The 23,116-nt window shown below is 38.9% G+C and overlaps 1 protein-coding gene across 2 annotated transcripts; it reads left to right on the top strand.

The window, feature by feature from the left end:
• Positions 1-1,538: 1,538 nt before the first annotated feature.
• On the top strand, positions 1,539-21,852 carry NIF3L1 (NGG1 interacting factor 3 like 1). Of its 2 annotated transcripts, XM_047082552.1 has the most exons (6): positions 1,539-2,065; positions 2,879-3,041; positions 6,142-6,268; positions 8,162-8,300; positions 17,506-17,589; positions 21,441-21,852. In XM_047082552.1, the coding sequence occupies exons 1-6, from the start codon at positions 1,633-1,635 to the stop codon at positions 21,623-21,625; spliced, it is 1,131 nt and encodes a 376-aa protein (XP_046938508.1). In that variant the 5' UTR covers positions 1,539-1,632; the 3' UTR covers positions 21,626-21,852. The 2 variants fall into 2 exon arrangements, with proteins under 2 accessions (XP_046938508.1, XP_046938509.1); XM_047082553.1 differs by lacking the exon at positions 8,162-8,300 and having other exon boundaries at positions 21,441-21,527.
• Positions 21,853-23,116: the final 1,264 nt, after the last annotated feature.

Below are 23,116 nucleotides of genomic sequence, written 5' to 3'. Positions count from 1 at the left end.
TCGAGAGTGGAAGTGGTATAAGGACCTTTAGAAGGTCTTCCGAGACCTTAGGCTCCAGTGGATTTTGTAGGCTCTGCATCATTTCTGTGTTTTTGTTTTTGTTTTTAAGAAAAAGCGTGCGGGAGAGGGGCAGAGGGAGAGAGAGAATTCCATGCAGGCGCCGTGGGGCCTGACACGGGGCTTCATCGCAGGACCCTGGGATCATGCCCTGAGTCAAAATCAAGAAGAATTGGGTACTCAACCAACTGAGCCCCCCCCCCTCCCCGGGCACCCCATTCAAATCAGATACTGAACAAGTATTCACATCTCTTAGTAAACATTTCTGCTGAAAAAAATAGTTTTTTTCAACAAATTTGTTAAACATTTTTGTTGAAAGAATTTGTTTTTGAAATTACTGGGTTATGACTAATTTGATAAAATTTACAGTTGGCCATGCTTTTCTTGTTAATTATTGTGCATACAATGAATGCTTTTCTTCAAAAACAGAAATGTTCCTAGAATCTTAATGGAATTAACAGTGTTTTGTATAGGGGCTAGACACTGAAGATGTTTATTAAGAAAAACTTTATTTGAGGCACCTGGGTGGCTCAGTTGGTTAAGTGTCCAACTTCAGTTCAGGTCATGATCTCACCGTTCCTGAGTTCAAGCCCTGCATCAGGCTCTCTGCTGTGAGCACAGATCTGGCTTCAGATTCTTCCTCTCTGTCTCTGCCCCTCCCCTGCTCACACTGTCTCTCTCAAAAATAAATGTTAAAAAAAAAAAAAAAAGCTTTATTTAAGAAGTTAAAGGATGGGGCACCTGGGTGACTCAGCTGGTTAGTGTCCGACACGATTTCAGCTCAGGTCATGATCTCCCAGTTTGTGAGAGCCCGGAGTTGGGCTCTGTGCTGACAGCATGGGATAGTCTCTCTTTCTTTCTCCCCCACCATTCCTCTCCCCACCCCTCCCCCACTTGCACTGTCTCTGACTCTGTCAAAATAAATAAAAAGTTGAAGGAAACTTGTAAGGAAAGATAGTATTTAGAGTAATGGAAAAGGGTTGAGGGTGGTTGAAGCAAGGATGGGGAGAAAAAGAACTTTGTGTTGGGGGCTGAGGAAGTGGGGATGAATGTGTACTATGTACCAGGCTTGTGCTAGGTGATTTACACATCTTAATTGATTTGCTTCTATGGATGGCCTTTGATTTTGGTTATAGTAGCTCCCATTTGGTAAATGAGAAAACAGCCTCAGAGAAGCTAAGTGACTTACCTAAGGTATCATGTGCTGGTAAGTGGCAGAATCAGTATTTGAACCCAGGGATATGTGACTATAGTTCTTTTGCTCATATGCTTTGCTACCTCAAAGGTCCAGGCTTAAAGTGTAACCATGTGTACCATTTCCTGGGTATTGACTTCAGATACTCAATTTTACCTGATTTCTTCTCTCCGTTTTGTTTTGTTTTGTTTTGTTGTTGTTAGTGTGCAAGCCGGAGAGAGGGGCAGAGAGAGAGACTCTTAAGCAGGCTTCATGCTCAGTGGGGAGCTCAGTGCAGAACTCGATCCCACAACTCTGGGATCGTGACCTGAGCTGAAATCAAGAGTCAGACGCTCAACTGACTGAGCCACCCAAGCATCCCAGTTTTACCTAATTTCTGTATGTTATCTCGTGTACTCCTCACTCCCACAACAATCCGGCTTGTTCATTCCCTGATCTGCAGTTCTTCCCGTTCCTTCATGGATTTGAAGGTTCTCCTTTCCTCCTTGAATGACTTTGCATCCCTCTCACTTGCTGAGAGTTGGGACAATGTTGGATTACTGGTGGAACCAAGCCCACCACACACTGTAAACACACTCTTCCTTACCAATGACTTGACCGAGGAAGTGATGGAGGAGGCGCTGCAAAAGAAGTCGGATCTTATTCTCTCCTACCATCCGCCTATTTTCCGACCTTTGACGCACATAACCTGGAAAACATGGAAGGAGCGCCTGGTGATTCAGGCTCTGGAAAACAGAGTTGGTATTTACTCTCCTCACACAGCCTATGATGCTGCACCCCAGGGAGTCAATAGCTGGTTGGCTAAAGGGCTTGGTGAGAAGCCTCTTCTTTCATGTTTAATATTTTCCCTACGAATGCTTTGAAATTTTAGAATGTCTTTCTAGTAGAACTTTAACTGCTTTAGATGTGGGTACCATTCTATTTTTATATATTTAAAAATGTTGTGAAATCTGGCCATTAAATTGCATTTGAGAAATTAAATTTTCATCCTTAGTAAGGAGAGCATAGGAAATCTTTATTGCTGGACTGAGCTTTGTGAGTCCTCACTCGTGACACAGTGCCTAGCACCCAGAAATTCAAGAAGTGCTTGTTAAATTGAGCTCTGAAATCTCAGATCTCTCCAGGATATTCTTTGTATGTCAGTTAGATAGAAATCAGATTTTCACTGAATGCTTACTCATGCCCAGCACAATGACGGAATTCAGCCTATGTGTTTTAGCTTTATTTTTAGTTAGTTATTTTCATTTACTCATTTGGGGTTGAAACTTTTATGATGACATAATCTGAATTAATGTGGTCAAGTAGGTTATGAGCATTTGCAACCTGAATGATAATTTACCTGAATAAATTTAGTAAGCAGTCACAATTTTATGTATCGTCTAAAACTTCATGAGTCCAGTTTTTGTGGTATTTAACAGTCTTCTGGAAAATAATTCTGAAAATAAATTTGATTTTATGTCAATACTAAATCACTAGATTATGGGGACTTTTGGATGTATATGTAAGGGATATATATATGTGTGCATATTATATAAACATCAGTTTCTAAAAGCTTATTTCTTAAAATTTTGCCCATAATAGTTTATCTTTTTAATTAAAAAAAAAACAACACAATTTTATTCCTAGGAGTTTGCACCTCCAGGCCCATACATCCTTCCAAAGCTGCCAACTACCCAACGGGGGGAACGCACAGAGTAGAATTCAGTGTTAACTCCACCCAACACCTGGACAAAGTCATTTCTGCAGTGAAAGAAATTGCAAATATTTCTATCACTTCTTTTTCTACTAGGTATGATATATTTTTCTTCTTTTTTGTGTGTACTTATCTGTAAGGATCTTCTTTGTAAATTCTATAACTCTAGTATTGTGAACTGAAACAAATTGTTTCCCCCCAGGGTGGGTTTACGAGGCAGTATACTTCTCATTTGCATGTAGGTTTTTTTCCATGGGTTTTTTTTCCTGAAACAATAAAAATGACAAGTAACACTTACTATTTTCTAGGTGGGAGGGACTATACTATGCCTTTTATTTACAACATTTCTAATTCCCCTGATAATGTTGAAAGGTGGTTTTTATAGCATATAGATAAACCCTACTGACTCACTGATTACATAGGTTTACTCTTACCAGTTTCAAGCAAATCAGTGATTCTCAAACACTTTAATGGAAGAAGACATTCAGGTGCCTCTTATAAAGCCAATCATTTATTTAGGGCAGAGATATCAAAATGGTGCCTTTAGTGGATTTTCTTTGAAGCTAATTTATCCGAACATCTTTTGAAGCATGTTAAGAGACAAGTTAGACAAAGCTGGAACTTAATAATTGTTTAAAAAAACAAAGATGAATATAATAACTTTAAGAAGATGGAGATGTGTTCCAGGCTGCAACAAAAAGGGACTCTTGTGAGTGGTTTTTAGGTGTAGATACCTTGTAATAAAATTATTGCAAATGCTTTCTAATAGTGTTGAGGGATTTAAAAAACCTCAAGAAAAATTATTTCCAGGACTTTGTATAGATTCCAGTTATGGATGTCTTTTACCATATTGAAATACTGTGTAAGTACTGAAATTAAAAAGATACACATGAAAATTTCAAACAGTGTAAAAGTCCTCCTTGTTCCCTCTACTCATTTCCAGTATCTTCAATTCGTGTTACCTTTTCCTTTGTTTTCAGAGAAGTGGGTATCTTTCTAAACACATACAGGAACATGGAGAAATGCAGATTTTTGTGGGTTTTTTTTTTATTGTTTTCTTAATTAAATGGCATGCTGCATTTGCCTCTTTTACTGAACAAGAGGTCTTAGAGATCTTTCTATGTAGGTATAGAAGATCTCTTTAACTGCTATGTAGTGTTTCTTATGGATCTACTGGACTTTCTTTAAGCATTTCTCTTCCTAACTAATGAGATTTTTCCTTTTTTAAAAAGTTTATTTATTTTGAGAGAAACAGAGACAGTGTGAGCTGGGGAGGGGCAAAGAGAAAGGGAGAGAGAGAATCCCAAGGAGGCAGCGCAGAGCCCAATGTGGGGCTCCTAATTCATTAAACCAAGAGATCATGACCTGAGCCGAAATCAAGAGTCAGACACTCAACTGAGTCACCTAGGTGCCTTACCCCCTTTTTTAAAACTGATGCACATTTAGTTTGGTTTTAGTTTTTCCTTATTACAGGTGATATCTGGGTTTTGTGATTAGATTGGGGTCCAGGCACTTTTTCCCTTTTTCTTGTCAAAGCTCTACAGATGATTCCAGTGTTGACAACTACTCTTCCAGATTCTTTTAAGGTGTCTTTTCGCTCTAGAATTCTATGATATTTTTAGAGTTTATGGTTAAATACAAAACTTTTCTGATGCCAGGGTTTTTGGAGACACTTCAGGGCATTTCTTCTCAGGGTCATTCAAGACCCCCTGCAGAATGTTGGCTTCATCCTAAAGCTATGTAATTAGAATGGGGTTTGCCTGAAAATCTGTCCAGGAGATTCTTGTTTCAGTGGTTTGAAAAATTAACTTCTTTGGGCCTTAAAAAAATTCAGTTTGAGGGCACCTGGGTGGCTTGGTTGAGTGTCCAACTTTGGCTCAGGTCATGATCTCATGATTGTGACTTTGAGCCCCACATCGGTCTTACTGCTGTCAGCTTGGAGCCTGCTTTGGATCCTCTATCTCCCTTTCTCTCTGCCCTTGCCCCGAGCTTGTGCGTGCGTGCGTGCGCGCGCATTTTCTCTCTCTCAAAAATAAAAAGCCCTTCATTTGGGAAAAAAATTCGATTTGCTTTGGCCCATTCATAGAAGTTCTATTTCACTGGATCTGTAGAAGGGTCCAGTAGCTATCATTTTAAGAAGCTAGCAGATTTCTGATGCATACCTGGGATTAGGAACAGTTCTAGAATAGTAGTTTCAAATTGAGGTCCCTGAACCAGCAATATCAGCATCACCTGGAACTTGTTAGGTAAATTCTAAGACCCCACCTAGATCTACTGAATCTGAAACTGGGGAGGTGGGGTGGAGCTCAACATTCTATTTTAATAAGTCTACAAGGAGATTTGGATACATGCTGAAGTTTGAAAAATATTTTTATTTATTTAATTTAATTTTTTTAAGTTTACTTATTTTGAGAGAGAGAGCGAGAGAGAACACGAGCAGGGGAAGGGCACAGAGAGAATCCCAAGCAGGCTCCGCAGTGTCAGCACAGAGCCTGACTGGGGTCTGGAACTCACAAACTGAAAGATCATGTCCTGAGCAGAAGTCAAGAATCTTGAAACTTAACCGACTGAGCCACCCAGGTGTCCCTTGAGAAATACTATTCTTGGGGCACCTGGGTGGCTCAGTCGATTGAGCGACTAACTTCGGCTCAGGTCATGATCTCGCAGTTTGTGAGTTCGAGCCCCACGTTGGGCTCTGTGCTGACAGATCAGAGCCTGAAGCCTGCTTCAGATTTTGTGCCTCCCTCCCTCCCTGCCCCTCCCTGCTCATGCTTTGTCTCTCTCTGTCTCAGAAATAAACATAAAAAAATAAAAAAAAAAAGTATTCTTGAAAATGGTTTGGGATTGCAACCTAAATTTCATGTAAATCTTTTTTTTTTTTTTTTTAAGTTTGTTTATTTTGAGAGAGAGTGAGTGCAAGTGGGGTAGGGGCAGAGAGAGAGGGAGAGAGAGAATCCCAAACAGACTCTGTCTGTCAGCAAGGATCCTGATGCAGGGCTTGAACCCACAAACTGAGATCATGACCTGAGCTGAAACCAAGTGTCAGAGGCTTAACTGACTGGGTCACCCAGGCGTCCCCTAAATTTCATGTAAATCTAATCTTAATTATAGGAGGTTGTAAAATGTGGATTGTTTATAATATGTTTTACTTATATTCATCCTAGAACAGCAAGTGATTTTTTTTTTTTTTTAATAGGACTGATGATGAAGAACAAACACGGATTAGTCTGAATTGTAGTCAGGAGGCTTTGTTACAGGTGATGGCTTTTCTTTCCCAGAACAGACAATTCTATCAGAAGACTGAAATTCTGTTACTGGAGAAGGTAATAAAAATATATACTGTGCATTTTTGTTTGGCAAATTCATTTGTATGTTGTTATATCAACACACTGTCAACTGTTACCTAAAGAAGCACAAGGTAGTGTTGAGGGCATAAGATACCCTGGAAAATATACTGTACTGAGAAAGGGAGACATTCCAGGAATGGAAAAGTGTTGGTAGAGGTTTTAGTTCATTCAGGCTGTTATAACAAAATACCCTGGACTGGATAGCTTATGAGCAACAGAAATTTATGTCTCACAATTCTGGAGCCTGAGAATTCCCAAGATTATGGTGCTGACAGATTTGGAGTGGTATCTGGAGACGGTCCACTTCCTGATTCATCATCGGTACCTTCCCTCTGTGTCCTCACGTAATGGGAAGCACTAAGGATATCTCTTGGAATCTGTTTTATAAACTAATTCCAGTCATGTGGGCTCCCCTCTCATGACTTAAGTACCCCCTAAGGGCTCCACCTGCTAATACCATCATCTTTGGGGGTTAGGATTTCAACATAGGAATTTGTGCAGGGGCAGACACATTCAGGTTATAGAAGTGTAGTATTGTGTGGTTTTTTTGTGTGTATTTTTTTAAATGTTTATTTTTTTTAGAGAGTGACAGAGTGTGAGTGGGAGAGGGGCAGAGACAGAGGGAGACACAGAATCCAAAGCAGGTTCCAGGCACTGAGCTGTCAGCACAGAGCCTGACGTGGGGCTCGAACCCCCCCCATGAGATCATGACCTGAGCCGAAGTTGGACGCTTAACCAGCTGAGCCACTCAGGTGCCCCAGTGTAGTAGTTTTTTTTTTTAATTTTTTTTTTATTGAAGTATGGTTGAAACCCAGTATCATATAGTACTTTTTAGGGTTAGAGACTCGGTTACAGGTTCTATCTCTTTTATACCCTCTGCCTGGACCATTCTATTTGCTCCTTTAACTTGACAGCTATTCATATGGTGATTTCTGCATCTTTACTTTCTGACTCAGAATGCTTTCTTAAGGTAAAAACTTAAAAAAATGAACCCATATTTCCTGGAACTCTCTGTTCCACTTAATGGATCCCACATATAATTTAGTATATACAAATATTGACCTTATTCCCACATCTCCCCTTTGAATATTACTTTTTTCTATTTCATTGGTGGCATCATCTTCTGCCTGATTTTCCAAGTTAACACAGCTCTCCCTTGCCTCTCATAAATCCATGCCTGCTGATTCTGTCCCCAAATCTATAGAGTGTTTCTCTTCTCTATGTCACCACAGTAGTTGAAAAGTTGTGCTTTGTCACCACAGTAGTTGAAACTCTCCTATCCCAGGTAACAAAAGAAGAGTAGTCTCCCTAGTGGGCACCGGAAGGGCGACAGTCCATGCTTTTTCTCATAGTGTACTGGCCATGGCCTCTGTCTCCATCCCTTGCTCTGCACATCAGCTGTAGCGTCTGCTCTTGGAACCGCTCTGAGCTCGTACCTTTCCACATCTCACCCTATCCCTTTCCTACCACACTATACTTGAAATCACATTATTATTATTATTATACATTTTTTTACTTTTTTCTGGTCTGGGAGGCCTACGTTTTTGCAAAACCTTTGGTTCCACTTTCTCCAAGTATCCCCACCCCAAGTCCCAGCTCATTTATTTTGTCATTTCTTTGTGCTCCCATAAAATGGTTCCTGTCTTGTATTTAAACACTTTTATTGTGATTAGTTATCTAAACATTTGCCTCTCAGGAGACTGAGCTCCTAGAAGTCAGAGAATGTTTTTGTCAGGCTTGCATCCTTGAACTTCAACCGGGACCTGGCTGTAGTAAGCTCACAGTGTGCATGTTTTATTGATCTCAGTATTTGCTGTATGTTTTCTAGGACTGAGATGGACAGTTTTTCTAACTTGTGTTTCTCTTCAGCCTCCACTTCCGCAAACTGGGATGGGACGGTTGTGCACACTGGATGAGCCTGCTTCCTTGGCAACCATGATTGAGCGAATCAAAAGGCACCTTAAACTAGCTCATGTTCGCCTTGCTCTTGGGGTAGGAAGGACCTTAGGTAAATATGACCCATTTATTTGTCCAGTGTACCTACTAATAATGTAGTATTACATAGTATTTGGGCAAAAGTTGATGGTTTGGGTTGTAGTAATGTGACAGGAAACATGTTAGTTCACGGGGGGCTGACTGATTTATTTTATCAATCCAGGTGGGCTAGGTTATGCTGTGGTGTACATCTCATTTGGCTCAAGGAAGATTTATGTCTCACTCCTACTCCATGTTCATTTCAAGTCAGCAGGAGAAGTCTACTCATCGTACACTGATTGCTGTTGCAGAGGGGGAGTTTTGGATGGTCTTGGACCATCAGTTAAACATTAACCCAGAAATGATACATTTTCTGTTCAAATCATTGTCTAGAATGAATCACATTTTGAGCACAAGTCAGGGCATGAAGCACAGTCCTACCATGGGCCAGGAAGGGCGCTGGAAGTTTTTATTATTCCAATTACAATGCAAGTATTCTATTTTATAATACTGATGGCATTTTACAGCAACGTGCCAAGTGATCCACTGCAGTTTCCGAGTCTTGTAGTCTTGGTTTTTGGCTTTTAAATACTGCAGTAAACATAGGGGTGCATATATCTTTTCAAGTTAGTGTTTTTATTTTCTGTGTGTAAATATCCAGTAGTGTAATTACTGGGTCATATGTATTCCTGTTTTTAATTTTTTGAGGAACCTCCATACTGTTTCCCACGGTGGTTGCACTTAGTAATGTTCCCACTAGCAGTGCATGAGGGTTCCTTTTTCTCCACATCCTTGCCAACACTTGGTATTTCTTGTCTTTTTGTTTTCAGCCAGTCTGAGAAGTGTGGGTGATCTCTCACTGTGGTTTTGGTATGCATTTCCCTGATGATTAGCGATGTTGAGCATCTCTTCATGTGTCTTTTGGCCATCTATATGTCTTTGGAAAAATGTCTTTTCAGGTCTTCTGCCCATTTTTAAATTGGATTATTTGTTTTTTTATAGTGTTGAGTTGTAGAAGTTCTATATATATTTTGGATGTAAGCCTGTCATTGGATATATCATTGCAAATATCTTTTCCCATTGAGCAAATTGCCTTCTCATTTTGTTGATGGTTTCCTTTGCTGTTCAAAAGCTTTTTATTGTGGTGTAGTCCCAATAGTTTATTTTTGCTTTTGTGTACCTTCCCTGAGGAGACCTATCCAGAAAAGTATTTCTAAGGCCGGTGTCAGAGAAATTACTGCTTATGTGTTCTTGTAGGAGTTTTATGGTTTCAGGGCTCATATTTAGGTTTTTAAACTGTCTTGGGTTTATTTTTGTGTATGGTATAAGAAAGCTGTCCATTTTCATTTTTTTGAATATAGCTGTCCACTTTACCCAACACCATTTGTTTCTTTGTTTTTTCTATTGATAACCAACTTTATTTTTTTTTCTTTTATTTATTTATTTTTAAAATATAATTTATTGTCAAGTTACCTAACATACAGTGTATACAGTGTGCTCTTGGCTTCGGGAGTAGATTCCCATGATTCATTCCTTACATACACCACCAGTGCTCATCCCAATAAGTGCCCTCCTCAATGCCCATCACCCATTTTCCCCTCTCCCCATCAACCCTCAGTATGTTCTCTATTTAAGTGTCTCTTATGGTTTGCCTCCCTCTCTGTCTGAAACTATTTTTCCCCCTGCCCTTCCCCCATGATCTTCTGTTAAGTTTCTCAAATTCCACATATGAGGGAAAACATATGTATCTGTCTTTCTCTGACTGACTTATTTCACTTAGCATAATACCCTCCAGTTCCGTCCATGTTGTTGCAAATGACAAGATTTCATTCTTTCTCATTGCCAGGTAGTATTCATTCCATTGTGTATATAAAACACATCTTTATCTTTTCATCACTTGATGGACATTTGGGCTCTTTCCATAATTTGGCTATTGATAGCGTTGCTGTAAACATTGGGGTACATATGCCCCTGTGATTCAGCACTCCTATATCCTTTGGATAAATTCCTAGTGGTGCTATTGCTGGGTTGTAGGGTAATTCTATTTTTAATTTTTTGAGGAACCTCTGCACTGTTTTCCAGAGTGTGGCTGTACCAGTTTACATTCCCACCAACAGTGCGAGAGGGTTCCCGTTTCTCCATATCCTCGCCAACATCTGTTGTTTCCTGCGTTAATTTTAGCTTCTCTGACTGGTGTGAGGTGGTATCTCAGTGTGGTTTTGATTTGTATTTCCCTGATGATGAATGATGTTGAACATCTTTTCATGTGTCTGTTGGCCATCTGGATATCTTCTTTGGAAAAGTGTCTGTTCATGTCTTCTGCCCGTTTCTTCGCTGGATTATTTGTTTTTTGGGTGTTGAGTTTGGCAAGTTCTTTATAGATTTTGGATACTGACCCTTTATTTGATATGTTATTTTCAAATATCTTCTCTCATTCTGTTGGTTGCCTTTTAGTTTTGTTGATTGTTTCCTTTGCTGTGTAGAAGCTTTTTATCTTGATGAGGTCCTAATTGTTCATTTTTGCTTTTATTTCCCTTGCCTTCGGAGACATACCAAGTAAGAAGTTACTGGGACTGAAGTCAAAGAGGTTGTTGCCTGTTTTCTTCTCTAGGGTTTTGATGGTATCCTGTCTCATATTTAGGTCTTTCGTCCATTTGAGTTTATTTTTGTGTATCATGTAAGAAAGTGGTCCAGTTTCATTCTTCTGCATGTTGCTGTCCAGTTCTCCCATCACCGTTTGCTAAAGAGACTGTCTTTTTTCCACTGGATACTCTTTCCTGCTTTGTCAAAGATTAGTTGGCCATATGTGGATCCAATTCTGGGTTCTCTATTCTATTCCATTGGTCTGTGTGTCTGTTTTTGTGCCAATACCAGACTGTCTTGATCATTACAGCTTTGTACTAGAGGCTAAAGTCTGTGATGGTGATGCCTCCTGCTTTGGTTTTCTTTTTCAACATTACTTTGGCTATTCGGGTCTTTTGTGGTTCCATACAAACTTTAGGATTGTTCCAACACCATATGTTGAAGAGACTTTTTCCCATTGGATATTCTTGCCTCCTTTGTTGAAGATTAATTGACCATATATAAATGGGGGTATATTTCTCAGCTGTTCCATTGATCTATATGTCTATTTTTATGCCAGCACAATACATTTTTGATTATTAAACCTTTGTAGTATATCTTGTTTTTAACGTATGTTTATTTTGAGGGAGAGAGAGAGAGACAGAGAATGAGCAGGGGAGGGGGCAGAGGGAGAAAGAGAATCCCAAGCAGGCTCTGCGCTGTTGGCACAGAGTTTGATGTGAGGCTCAATCCCATGAACTGTGTAATCATGACCTGAGCTGAAATCAAGAGTTGGACCCTTAACCGACTGAGCCACCCGGGTGTCCCTGTAGTATATCTTGAAATTGGGTAGTATGATGATGCCTCCTGCTTTGTTCTTTCTCAAGATTGCTTTCAATGTTCAGGGTCTTTTGTGCAGTCATACAAATTTTAGTATTATTTGTTCCAGTTCTGTAAAAACTACTGTTAGTATTTTGATAGGGATTGCACTGAATCTGTAGATTGCTTCGGTAGTATGGACATTTTCACAATATTAATTCATCACATCCATGATAGTGGAATATCTTTGCATTTCTTTGTGTTACCTTCAATTTCTTCCATCAGTGTTTTATAGTTTTCAGAGTATAGGACATTGACTTCATTGGTTGAGTTTATTCCTATTTTATTCTTTTTGGTGCAGTTGTAAATGGAGTTGTTTTCTTAATTTCTCTTTCTGCTATTTCGTTATTAGTGTATAGAAATGCAACAGATTCCTGTGTATTAATTTGTATTTTGCAACATTATTGAATTCATTTATTATTACTTTTGGTGGAGTCTTGGGGTTTTCTTGTGTATACTATTATGTTGTCTGCAAATAGAGTTTCACTTCTTCCTTAACAATTTGGATGCCTTTTATTGTCTGATTGCTATGACTAGGACTTCCAGTGGCAAGAGTGGGCATTCTTGTCTTGTTCCTATTAAAGGTATGTTTCCTTTAAACCCACTTTGAGGTTTTTATCATGAACAGATGTTGAATTTTATCCTGTTCTGCCCCTATTGAGATGGTCATATGATTTTTATCCTTTGTTAATGTGTTTTACATTGATATTCTGAATATTGAAGCATCATCCTTGTGTCCTTGGAATTAATTCAGTTTGGTTGTGGTGGATGTATTGGTGAATGTGGTTTGCTAGTATTTTGTTGAGGATTTTTGCATCATTCACCAGGGATATTGGCCTGTAGGTTGGGAGTGTCTTTGTCTAGTTTTGGTATCAGGGTAATGCTGACCTTGTAGAATGTATTTGAAGCTTTCCTTCCTCTTCGATTTTTTGGAATAGTTGAAGGAGAATACCTATCAAATCTTCCTTGTTTGGTAAATTTATCTATATATCTAGACTTGTATTTGTTGGGAGTTTTTTGATTACCCATTAAATTTCATTGAATTGGTCTGTTCAGATTTTATTTGTTTTTACTTTAGAGAGAGAGTGTGTGCATCAGTGGGGAGAGGGGCAGAGGAAGGGAGAGAATCTTAAGCAGGTTCCACTCTCAGTCCATCATGGGACTTGATCCCACATCCCTGGGATCATGACCTGAGCTGAAATCAAGAAGCGGACACTCAACTGACTGAGCCACACCGGTGCCCCAGTCTGTTTAGATTTTCTATTAATCCCTGATTCAATTTTGGAAGATTGTGTTTTTCCAAGAGTTTATCTATTTCTTCTAGGTTGTTCAGTTTGTTGGCATATTTTTTCATAGTAGTCTCTTTGGATTTCTGTTTTGTCAGTTGTTACTTCATTCATTTCTGATTTTTTAAATTTGGGTCCTCTCTATTTTTCTTGATAAGTCTGGCTAAAGGTTTATCAATTTTTGTTTATTCAAAGAAACAGCTCTTCGTTTCCTTGTCTTTTCTATTGTTTTTTTTTTTATTTTAGTCTGTATTTCATTTATTTCTGTCCTGATCTTTTATTTCCTTCCACTAACCTTGGGTTTTGTTGTTGTTCTCGTTCTGTTAGATGTAAGGTTAGATTGTTCAGATATTTCTTGTTTCTTGAGGTAGGCCTGTATCACTGTAAATTTTCCTTTCACTGCTTTTGCTGTGTCCCAAAGATTTTGGACCATCATGTTTTCATTTTCATTTGTCTCTGTATTTTTTGATTTCTTTGTTGACACATTGGTTGTTTAGCTCCCACATGTTTGTCGTTTTTTCCAGTTTTTTTCTTGTGATTGATTTCTAGTTTCCTACCATTGTGGTTGGAAAAGATGCATGATATGATTTTAGTCTTCACAAATTTATTGAGACTTATTTTTTTTAATTCTTTTTAAATGTTTTATTTATTTTTGAGAGAGACAGAGACAGAATGCAAGTGGGTTAGGGGCAGAGAGAGAGACACACACACAGAATCCAGAGCAGGCTCCAGGCTCCGAGCTGTCAGCCCGATGCGGGGCTTGAACTCACACTCCGTGAGATCATGACCCGAGCCGAAGTTGGACGCTCAACAGACTGAGCCACCCAGGCGCCCCGATTGAGACTTCTTTTTTGGCCTAACATGTTTTATCCTGGAGAATCTTCCGTGTACGTTTGAAAAGAAGGTATATTCTGTTGTTTTGGGATGGAATGTTCTGTATATATCTGCTAACACTAATGTGTTGTCCAAAGACACTGTTTCTTTATGGATTTTCTGCCTGGATGATTTATCCATCAATATAAGTAGGTGTTAAAGTCTCCTACTGTTATGATAGTACGGTCAAACTTTCTGCTTATATTTGTTAATACTTGTTTTATGTATTTAGGTGCTCCAATGTTGGGTGCAGAGATATTTATAATTGTTATATCCTCTTTTGCATTGATTTCTTTACCATTATGTAATGCCTTCTTTCTCTCTTGTTACATCTTTGTTTTAAAGTCTATTTTGTATTGCTACCTTTGTTTTGTTTTGCTTTCATTTGCATGGAATCTTCTTCCATCCCTTTTCCTTCAGTTTGTATGTATCTTTAGGTCTGAAGTGATAAAATACAGACCCTTCTATATGCTGCCTACAAGAGACTCACTTCATCCTATATTTTTTGATTGTTGCATTTACACCATTTACATTTAAAGTAATTACTGATAGGTATGTGCTTATTTTTATTTTGTTAATTGTTTTCTGGTTATTTATGTAGTTCTTTTCTGTTCCTTTTTTCTTCTCTTGTTCCCTTTCCTTGTCACTGGTAATTTTCTTTAGTGTTATGCTTGGCTTGCTTTCTTTTCAGTTTTTGTGGATCTGTTACAGATTTTTGTGTTTGTGGTTACCAGAAAGTTTCTCTATAGGACCCTAAATATATAGCCATCTATAATTGATGGTCACTTAAGTTCGAACACCTTTTTTTTTTTTTTTTTAATGTTTATTTTTGAGAGAGAGAGCGCGCACACGCAGTGGAGGGGCCAAGAGAGAGGGAGACAGTGCATCTGAAGCGGGCTCTGTGCTGACAGCAGAGACCCTGATGTGGGGCTTGAACTCACAAACCATGAGACCATGACCTGGGCTGAAGTCAGATGCTCAACTGACTGAGCTGCCCAGGCACCCCAAGTTGGAACACCTTTTAAAAGGACTTGTTTTTTATTCCCTCATGTTGTGTGTGGCATCATATTTTACATCTTTTTATTCATAACTATTTCCTAATTATGGCTTTTTCTTTTCTACTTAAAAGAAGTTCTTTAACATTTGTTGTAAGTCTGGTGTAGTGGTGATGAACTCCTTTAACTTTTGCTTTTCTGGGAAACTCATTTTATCTCTCCTTCAAATCTGAATGATAATCTGGCTAGGTAGATTATTCTTTTTTTTTTTTTTTTTTTTTTTTTGAGAGAGAGAGAGAGCACATGAGCAGGGGAGGGGCAGAGAGAGGGAGACAGAATCTCAATCAGGCTCCGCAGTGTCAGCATGGAGCCTAATGTGGGGCTTGAACCCACGAAACCATGAGATCATGACTTGAGCTGAAGTCAAGAGCTGGATGCTTAGCCAACTGAGCCACCCAGGTACTCCCTGGGTAGATTATTCTTGATGGTGGGTTTTTTTCCTTTTAGCATTTTGAATATATCATGATACATTCCCTTTTGGCCTGCAAAATTTCTGCTGAAAATCAGCTGATAGCCTTCCAGAGTTTTCCATATAAATAACTTTTTGCTTCTCAGTTACTTCTTTTAAAATTCTCTATCTTTAGTCTTGGACATTTCAGTTATTATGTGTCATGGTGTGGATCTCCTTGGGTGTGTCTTGTTTGGACTCTCTGTGTTTCCTTCTCCAGGTCAGGGAAGTTTTCAGCTATTCTTTCTTTCTTTTTTAAATTTATTTTTATTTTTTATTAAATTTTTTCTTAATGTTTATTTTTGAGACAGAGCAAGCATGAGTGGGAGAGAGGCAGAGAGAGAGAGGGAGGGAAGGAGACAGGATCTAAAGTTGACTCTGTGCTGTCAGTGCAAAGCCAACATGGGGCTCGAACTCAGAAACTGTGAGATCATGATCTGGGCTGACATTGGACGCTCAACTGACTGAACCACCCAGGCTTCCCAACTGTTATTTCTTCAAATAAATTTTCTGCCTTTTTCTTTCTTCTCCTTCTGAGACCGATATATGCTATGATTGTTCACTTGATGTTGAAGAGATCCCTTAACCTATCCTCATTAAATTTTTTTTTTTCTTTTTCTGTTCAGGTTGGCTGTGTTCCATTATCAGTTTTTCAGATCACTGATCTGTTCTGCATTTGTTAATTCCCTCTAATGTATTTTTCATTGCAGTTATATTCTCCATTTCTGGTAGGTTTTTTTTTAATGTTTTGTTTATTTTTGAGAGAGCACAAGTGGGGGATGGGCAGAGAGAGAGGGACACAGGATCTGAAGCAGGCTCTGCACTGAGAGCAGTGAGCCCATTGTGGGGCTTGAACTCACAAACCGCGAGATCATGACCTGAACCAAAGTTGATGCTCAGCCAACTGAGCTACCCAGGTACCCTGATAGGTTTTTTAAAAAAAAAAAAATTCTGTCTCTATGTTGAAGTTCTCACTGAGTTCTTCCACTCTTCTCTCCAGTCTGGTGAGCATCTTTATGACCATTACCTTAAACTCTTTACCTGGAGTATTACTTCTCCCTGTTTCATTTAGTTCTTTCTCTGAAGTTTCATTTTATTCTTTCATGTGGAACATATTCTTCTGTCTTCTGTCTTCTCATTTTGCTTGACTTTCTGTGTTCACTTCTATGAATTATGCGGAACAGCTGCTTCTCCCCAACTTGAAGGAATGGTCTTATGTGTGGTCATCCCTGAGTAGACTGTGTGCCTGGTGACTTTGGTTGGCTGGAATGGTGTTGGGCATGGGCAGACTCCCAGGGCACTCTGTGCTGGAGCTGCCCTAGTGGGATGGTTGGAGCTAAAGTGGGCATGGACTGGGGTGGTCCTAAGGCTCTCAGAGAATGCCTTGGCAGGATAACTGAAGCTGAAGTGGATGTAAGCCAAGTGTTCCAGGGTGCTGTGTGCGCTCTGTGGAGCTGAGGTGAGGCATGGACTGGTGGGGGGGAACCTGAGTGCTTTGCACGGGGGGCACCCTGGCAGCACAGCTGTACCTGAAATAGGTATAGGCCAGGGGGTCCCAGAGCTCTCCATGCAGAGGGCACCCTCAGCCTCTCTCTCAAAATACCACTGATGGAATGACCAGTAATGAAGTGTCCATTCTAGAAGCCTTAAGTGCTAAATACTTGTTGGATTTGGGCTTCAAAGTTTCTGTTATTTTACTCTACAGCAACTCTGCAGAGGTTGTTCTTTTGAGTTAAATATGATATTTAAAAATACATGTCAAATGAGTTTGTAGCATTCCTATAACTAGCCCTTTTAGTCCCTCACCTGAGAAGGAGCTGGTACCTGCCTATCTCTTGCTGTTGCCTGGAAAACCAGGATGGTCACTTTACCAGCCTTATGTGGGCTTGTGCACAGCTATGTCTGTTTGAAGGAATTAATAGCCCTGTATTGGGTTATTTTTGCAATACCAAAGAATCATCTGTCTATATGAAGATGTGTTTTATTATTTTTTTAAATTCAGTAAGCAAAGTTCATTTACTGGTAATGAGACCAGGAGTAAAGTCTGCATTATGTGAAAGATTATTGATACAAATTATAATATTAAAATGAAGGGGAATTGTAATGTGTTGGTCTCTTGTTTCCTTTATTTTGAAGAGTCTCCAGTCAGAGTCGTGGCCCTGTGTGCTGGTTCTGGGAGCACCGTGCTGCAGGGGGTAGAGGCTGACCTTTACCTCACAGGTACGATAGCCTCTGGGTCTCCTTTTCTTTTTTGTGTGTATCATTCCCAGCTTTATTTTTTATAAGGAAAAAAAAAAAAACAGGTTTTTAAGCCAGCACCGGCATATAGATGGATCTAATACCTGTTGTTTGAACCTGAACTAAATAGGAACTGCACTGAAATTGGAGATAGACCGTATTCTTTTATTTTTTTTTTTATTTATTTTTTTACTAGTAAATTTAAACCATATTCTTTTAGAGGGAAAAAAAGTCATTAAACAATTTACTGTTAGATTATCTTAAAAACTTGTGTTCAGTATTTATTTAACCTGTGTTCTTCCTAAACATTCTCATAGATTTCATGTCTGTTAATGGGACACTTTCTACCTTTCCACCTTAGCTAAAGCCACTAAAGCCAATCATTAGTTCCTATCAGTTCTAGCTCCAGAATCTTTTTTTTTTAAGGTTTATTTATTTTTGAACCCATGAACCATGAGATAATGACCTGAGCCGAAATCAAGAGTTGGATGCTCAACCAATTAGGCCACACAGGCACCCCATCCAGAATCTTTATAGAGCCTTTCCTTTTATCTCTATTCAAGCATCATCTTCTACATGAAATACTTAAATCTAATCTTAAGTCTTCCACATACAACCCTCAAATTAACTTTTTTTTCAAAAGTACAAATTTGATGGTATATAATATTATCCTAGCTAAAAAGTCTTTAGTGGTTTCCTTCACGTGTCCTGGTCAGGCCTGAACATTCATCCTCTTTCATGCAGCCTTCTGCTGTTTTCTCTGGCTAGAATGCCTTCCTTGCCCTTTACTTCTAGTGATAAGCTCAAGATACCTCCTCTGAGAAGCTTTTTCTGACACTGTCTGGCTCCTGCCCTGATGGTCATGCCTTCCTCTCCAATTACTATTGCTTTATCGTTTTTTTTTTTTTAATTCTTCATTTTTTAATTTTAGAGCGAGAATGAGCAGGGGAGAGGGGCAGAGGGGCAAAGGGGGAGAGAGAGAGAGAATATCTTAAGCAGGCTTCACAGTCAGTACAGAGCCTGACGTGGGGCTCATTTCCAAGACCCTGGGATCCTGATCTGAGCTGAAATCAAGAGTTGGACACTCAGCTGCCTGAGCCACCCAGGTGCCCCTCCTGTTGCTTTCTCTTTAACCTCCAGTATGCATTTCTATCAGATGGTAATTGTTCAGCTTTATACTCTGTCCTTGAGGGTAACATCTAATAGGTACAAGGCCCATCATTCAGAAGATTTGGAGGCACTTTGTACACTAATGGTTGTATTTTGCTACATTTGCATATTCTGTGTTACATACATATTCTGTGTGTGTATGTGTATAAATATATATCTATGGGTGTGCATATAAATATATTTCTATTTATGTGTTTCCCCCGAAACCATTTTGTAATAAATTTCATACATGACCTTTTATCCCAGAAACATCAGCATATATCTCCTAAGAACTAAGGACATTTTCTTTTATGACCAATGATCAAATACAGGAATTTAGGATTGTTAAGACACTTACTTAATATGTAGTCTATATTTAAATTTTGCCAAATGATTAGAATTGCGTATCTTTTTCTGATTGATACCTAATCTGTGAGCACACACTGCATCTAGAAGAGTTTCTCGGCTCTGTCCAGAGCATTGACATTTTTGAAGAGTATAGGCCATTTGTTTTGTGGTATATCTCTAAATTTGGGGGATGTGATTATTTCCTTATAAATAATGACTTTCTTAAAACTAGTTCTTTTTTTTTAATAGGCTTGAAAGAGACTTTTAAAATGTTTTTGTTTTTAATTATTCTTTGTTTTTAGAGAGTGCACAAGTGGGAGGGAGGGGCAGAGGAAGAGAAAGAGAATCTTAAGCAGGCTCTATACTTTGCATGAAGCCTGATGTGGGACTCCATCCCATGACCCTGGGATCATGACCTGAGCCAAAATCAAGAGACACTCAACTCACTGAGCCACCCAGGCACCCCTAGTTTTCTTTGTTTACACTTTTAAGCAATATGTGCATAAGATAAATTCATGCAGTTCAAAATTGTTAAAATAGCCTTCCTATCTGGTTACTTGGGGAAATAGAAAGTATCTTCTTATTTGGCTGACCTTAGATGTCTATGATCTGTGAGGCGTCGCTTTGAGTATAACTTTAGGGATGAAAAGCACCAGGTCAAAGGTGCATATAGGCCTCCCCTGATGTTCATCACCCTTATTCTGAGTGTAACATGGTAGTATCAGGGTGTTAAGGGTAGTATCCTAGAAAGACCAGCAGATTTGCTCCTTGTAAATATAAATTCTCATTTGCTTCTTTCCCACAGCTACCCTCCTAAGCTAGGCTTTTCTTCCCTTTGCCTTCAGCTAGTACAGAGTCTTTGCAGATCCCCCTGTCCCTGCCCTGCCTTTCATGCCTTCTCCTCACAGCATTTATAATTGTCCAGGTCACCAGACTTGTCTCTCCTGAAGCATGGCTTCTAACTGGGCCCCTTAGTATCTTTCTTCTTTTTACTTTCCTATTTACCTTTACTATTTTTACCTTTACTATTACCTTTACTATTTACTATTACCTTTACTATTACAGATTAAGATATTTTAAAAGATTATTGAATAAAAAATATCCCATATATGAAATGACATGTATTGGGGAGCAGGAAAGCGTGGAGGATTGAACCTTTCCCTAAGAACCTTATTTTTTGATGTTTTCAGGGCTCTAAACATATTTCAAAATTAGACTTGTTATGAACAAGCTAAATTGTGTATTTTTGCTGTAAAATCAGAAGTCCTCAAATTCACAAATAGTGTTTTTAAAAAATTCAAGACACTTGAGGGGGCACCTGGGTGGCTCAGTCAGTTGAACATCTGGCTCTTGATTTTGCCTCAGTCATGATCCCAGGGTCATGGGATCAAGCCCTGTTGGACTCTGCAATGAGCATGGAGCCTGCTTGGGATTCCCTATCCTGCCCCTCCCTTGCGTACACACACACTCTCTCTAAAATAGGAAAAAGCAACTATTGGGGCACCTGGGTGGCTCAGTCAGTTAAACGTCTTGGCTATTAATTTCGGCTCAGGTCAAGATCTCATGAACAGTGAGATTGTACTGTGGGGCTCTGCGCTGACAGCACAGAGCCTGCTTGAGATTCTCTCTGCACCACCCATGCATGTGCTTGTGCTTCTTCTCTAAATACACATTACAAAAAATACAGAACACTGGAGTTTTTTTAAACCTTTTTACAAAAGAGGAGCTCCTCTTCTACCAGCAACTTCAGAATTTCTAGGAATTTTGCCTAAGTTAAAGGAAAATAAATACCCTGTATTTATTTATTTATTTATTTATTTATTTATTTACTTTGTCTTTAATTTAGAAGTAACCTTAAGCTTGTTTTATCCTTATTAGAGCCGATACTGAAGATTTTGGTGTTCACAAAGCATAAAGAAGTGTTTGGGAACTATACCTAGGATTTTCTGGAGATATTTTGTTATTTGATATTGATATAGATGAGAAATTTTCTGAAAGCCCCAGTTGACTTAGCAGTACTCGTTTATCTTCTTATGGAAACATTTTGAATGGGTGTTCTTGTAGATCTGGTTCTGGCGGTATTAGATGCTATTGCATACGGGAGTTTAGATTCTTGTCTGAGTCTGCCAAGGAGGAAGAATTTGGAATTCTCATTGGGATGATCTGTCTCTTTCTAAATTGGAAGACACCTAAGAAACCTGTACATTACTTTCTAGATTTATGTGTAAAGTTCTGCTTTTTACACGATGAATTCTTGGTGTTTCTGCAGTTATGGTTCAGCATTCCACAGACTCTGTGTCTAATACTTAAGTATTTGCTCTTTCCTTTGTTGGCAGGTGAGATGTCCCATCATGATATTCTGGATGCTGCATCCCAAGGAATAAATGTCATCCTCTGTGAACATAGCAACACTGAACGAGGTTTTCTTTCTGATCTTCGAGATATGCTGGGTGCTCACTTGGAAAATAAGATTAATATTATCCTGTCAGAAAGAGACAGGGACCCTCTTCATGTGATTTAAAGCATACAGGGACAACAAGATGACAGAGTCTACAAATTGATTTGCTCCCAACTTGAATGCGTAACAGGAATCAGCAGACTTAGTATCCGTCTGGAAGAATGTCTTAGAATGTACACTATTTCTGGTTTGTAAATCTGCTTCACCAAATAGTCTGTAGCTTGTATGGTAAAAACCATAATGTATTAAACACTTAACAATTAAACGTATTAAACAAACTACTATTAACATATTTATTATAAGATGAATTAAGATTATGATACAATGTGAAGTACATATTTATCAACTCCAGGAAGATTACTTAACATTCTTGGTAAGTACCTTCTTCTTAGCTTAATTATAGATGAGATCTGTCATTTGAGATCTCTCTGCTCTTGGTTAGTTTAAAAAACTTGAGATTACTGAGTTCTAGGTAGCAGCCTCTAGGGGGTGATAAGGTATGTCTGTATGTTCCTGTTCATAGATCACTAATGTCTCACATAAATTTCAGAATCAGGATGAGGTTTTGTTTTTGTGGTTTTTTTCTTAATATACATGACCATTATTCATAACTGTTGTTTTATTGCTTTTGGGTAACTTACCTGTAATTTTATTAGTAATACATAAAAGATGGTTAGCTTTCAAAATAATACCAGTTATCATACAGTATTAATTTTGTGCTAGGCCCTCTCAGGTATGTTATAAACAGTTTCAATCCCTATAAATAAGAATACAGGTATTATTATTATTTCCATTTTACAGATGAGTGAACTGAAACAGAGGTTAAGGAGTTTGTCCAAAGCCACGTAGATAGGGAGTGAAGGAGTTAGGACACAAAATGTGGTAGCCTTGCTTCACGGTCTGTGTTCTTTACTTCTTAACACTGACGGTAAAACTGATATAGGAGTTATATAAGGAATTCTGAAGGAAAAGAAATCCATTTTCACTGGGATTTTCTCTGGCTGGTATGGGAGGTTTTTTGTTTGAATACTTATATTTCCAGTTTCTCTGCTGAGCTTTTTACTTTGGTAATAATGAAAGCAAATCTTATAAAATGCTGAGAAAGGATTTTACATTTTTTGTAGGACCCTTTTCCTACCAATCATCGCCCAGAGGATTTGGGATCCTGACTCACAAATTATTCTTGGTGGTTTGCTGTAATATTGATTCACTGCAGAAGTAACTCGATAGGACTGAGCCTTAAGAAATGTCCCCAGTTAGAGTCAGAGGAGGAGCCAAGAGAGGAGGTGGGAGGAGAACCAGAAAAGATTCAGAAGCCCAAGTAGAAAGCTTGGATGAGGGATGGTTGACACCAAAGTAGAGAGAATGAGATAGCAGACAGCTTTGAGAGACCATCTCAATGGCATTTGCCTCAGTCATTGTGTTCTATGTGCTGGGCCCATAAAGAAGTGGGGAGAATAGGACAGAAATTTGGATGATATTTTAGAGTATATTGTAATTAACTATGCTAAGGATATGCAGAGGGCTTACAGGGAAAGTTATCTGAGGAATGGG

The sequence above is a fragment of the Lynx rufus genome, unplaced genomic scaffold (assembly GCF_022079265.1).
Source record: "Lynx rufus isolate CCGP_SWC_20201006 ecotype Redwood Valley unplaced genomic scaffold, mLynRuf1.p SCAF_2, whole genome shotgun sequence".
NCBI lineage: Eukaryota > Metazoa > Chordata > Mammalia > Carnivora > Felidae > Lynx > Lynx rufus.
Note: the sequence above shows the minus strand (reverse complement) of the source record. Positions and strands in the feature narration are given on the sequence as shown.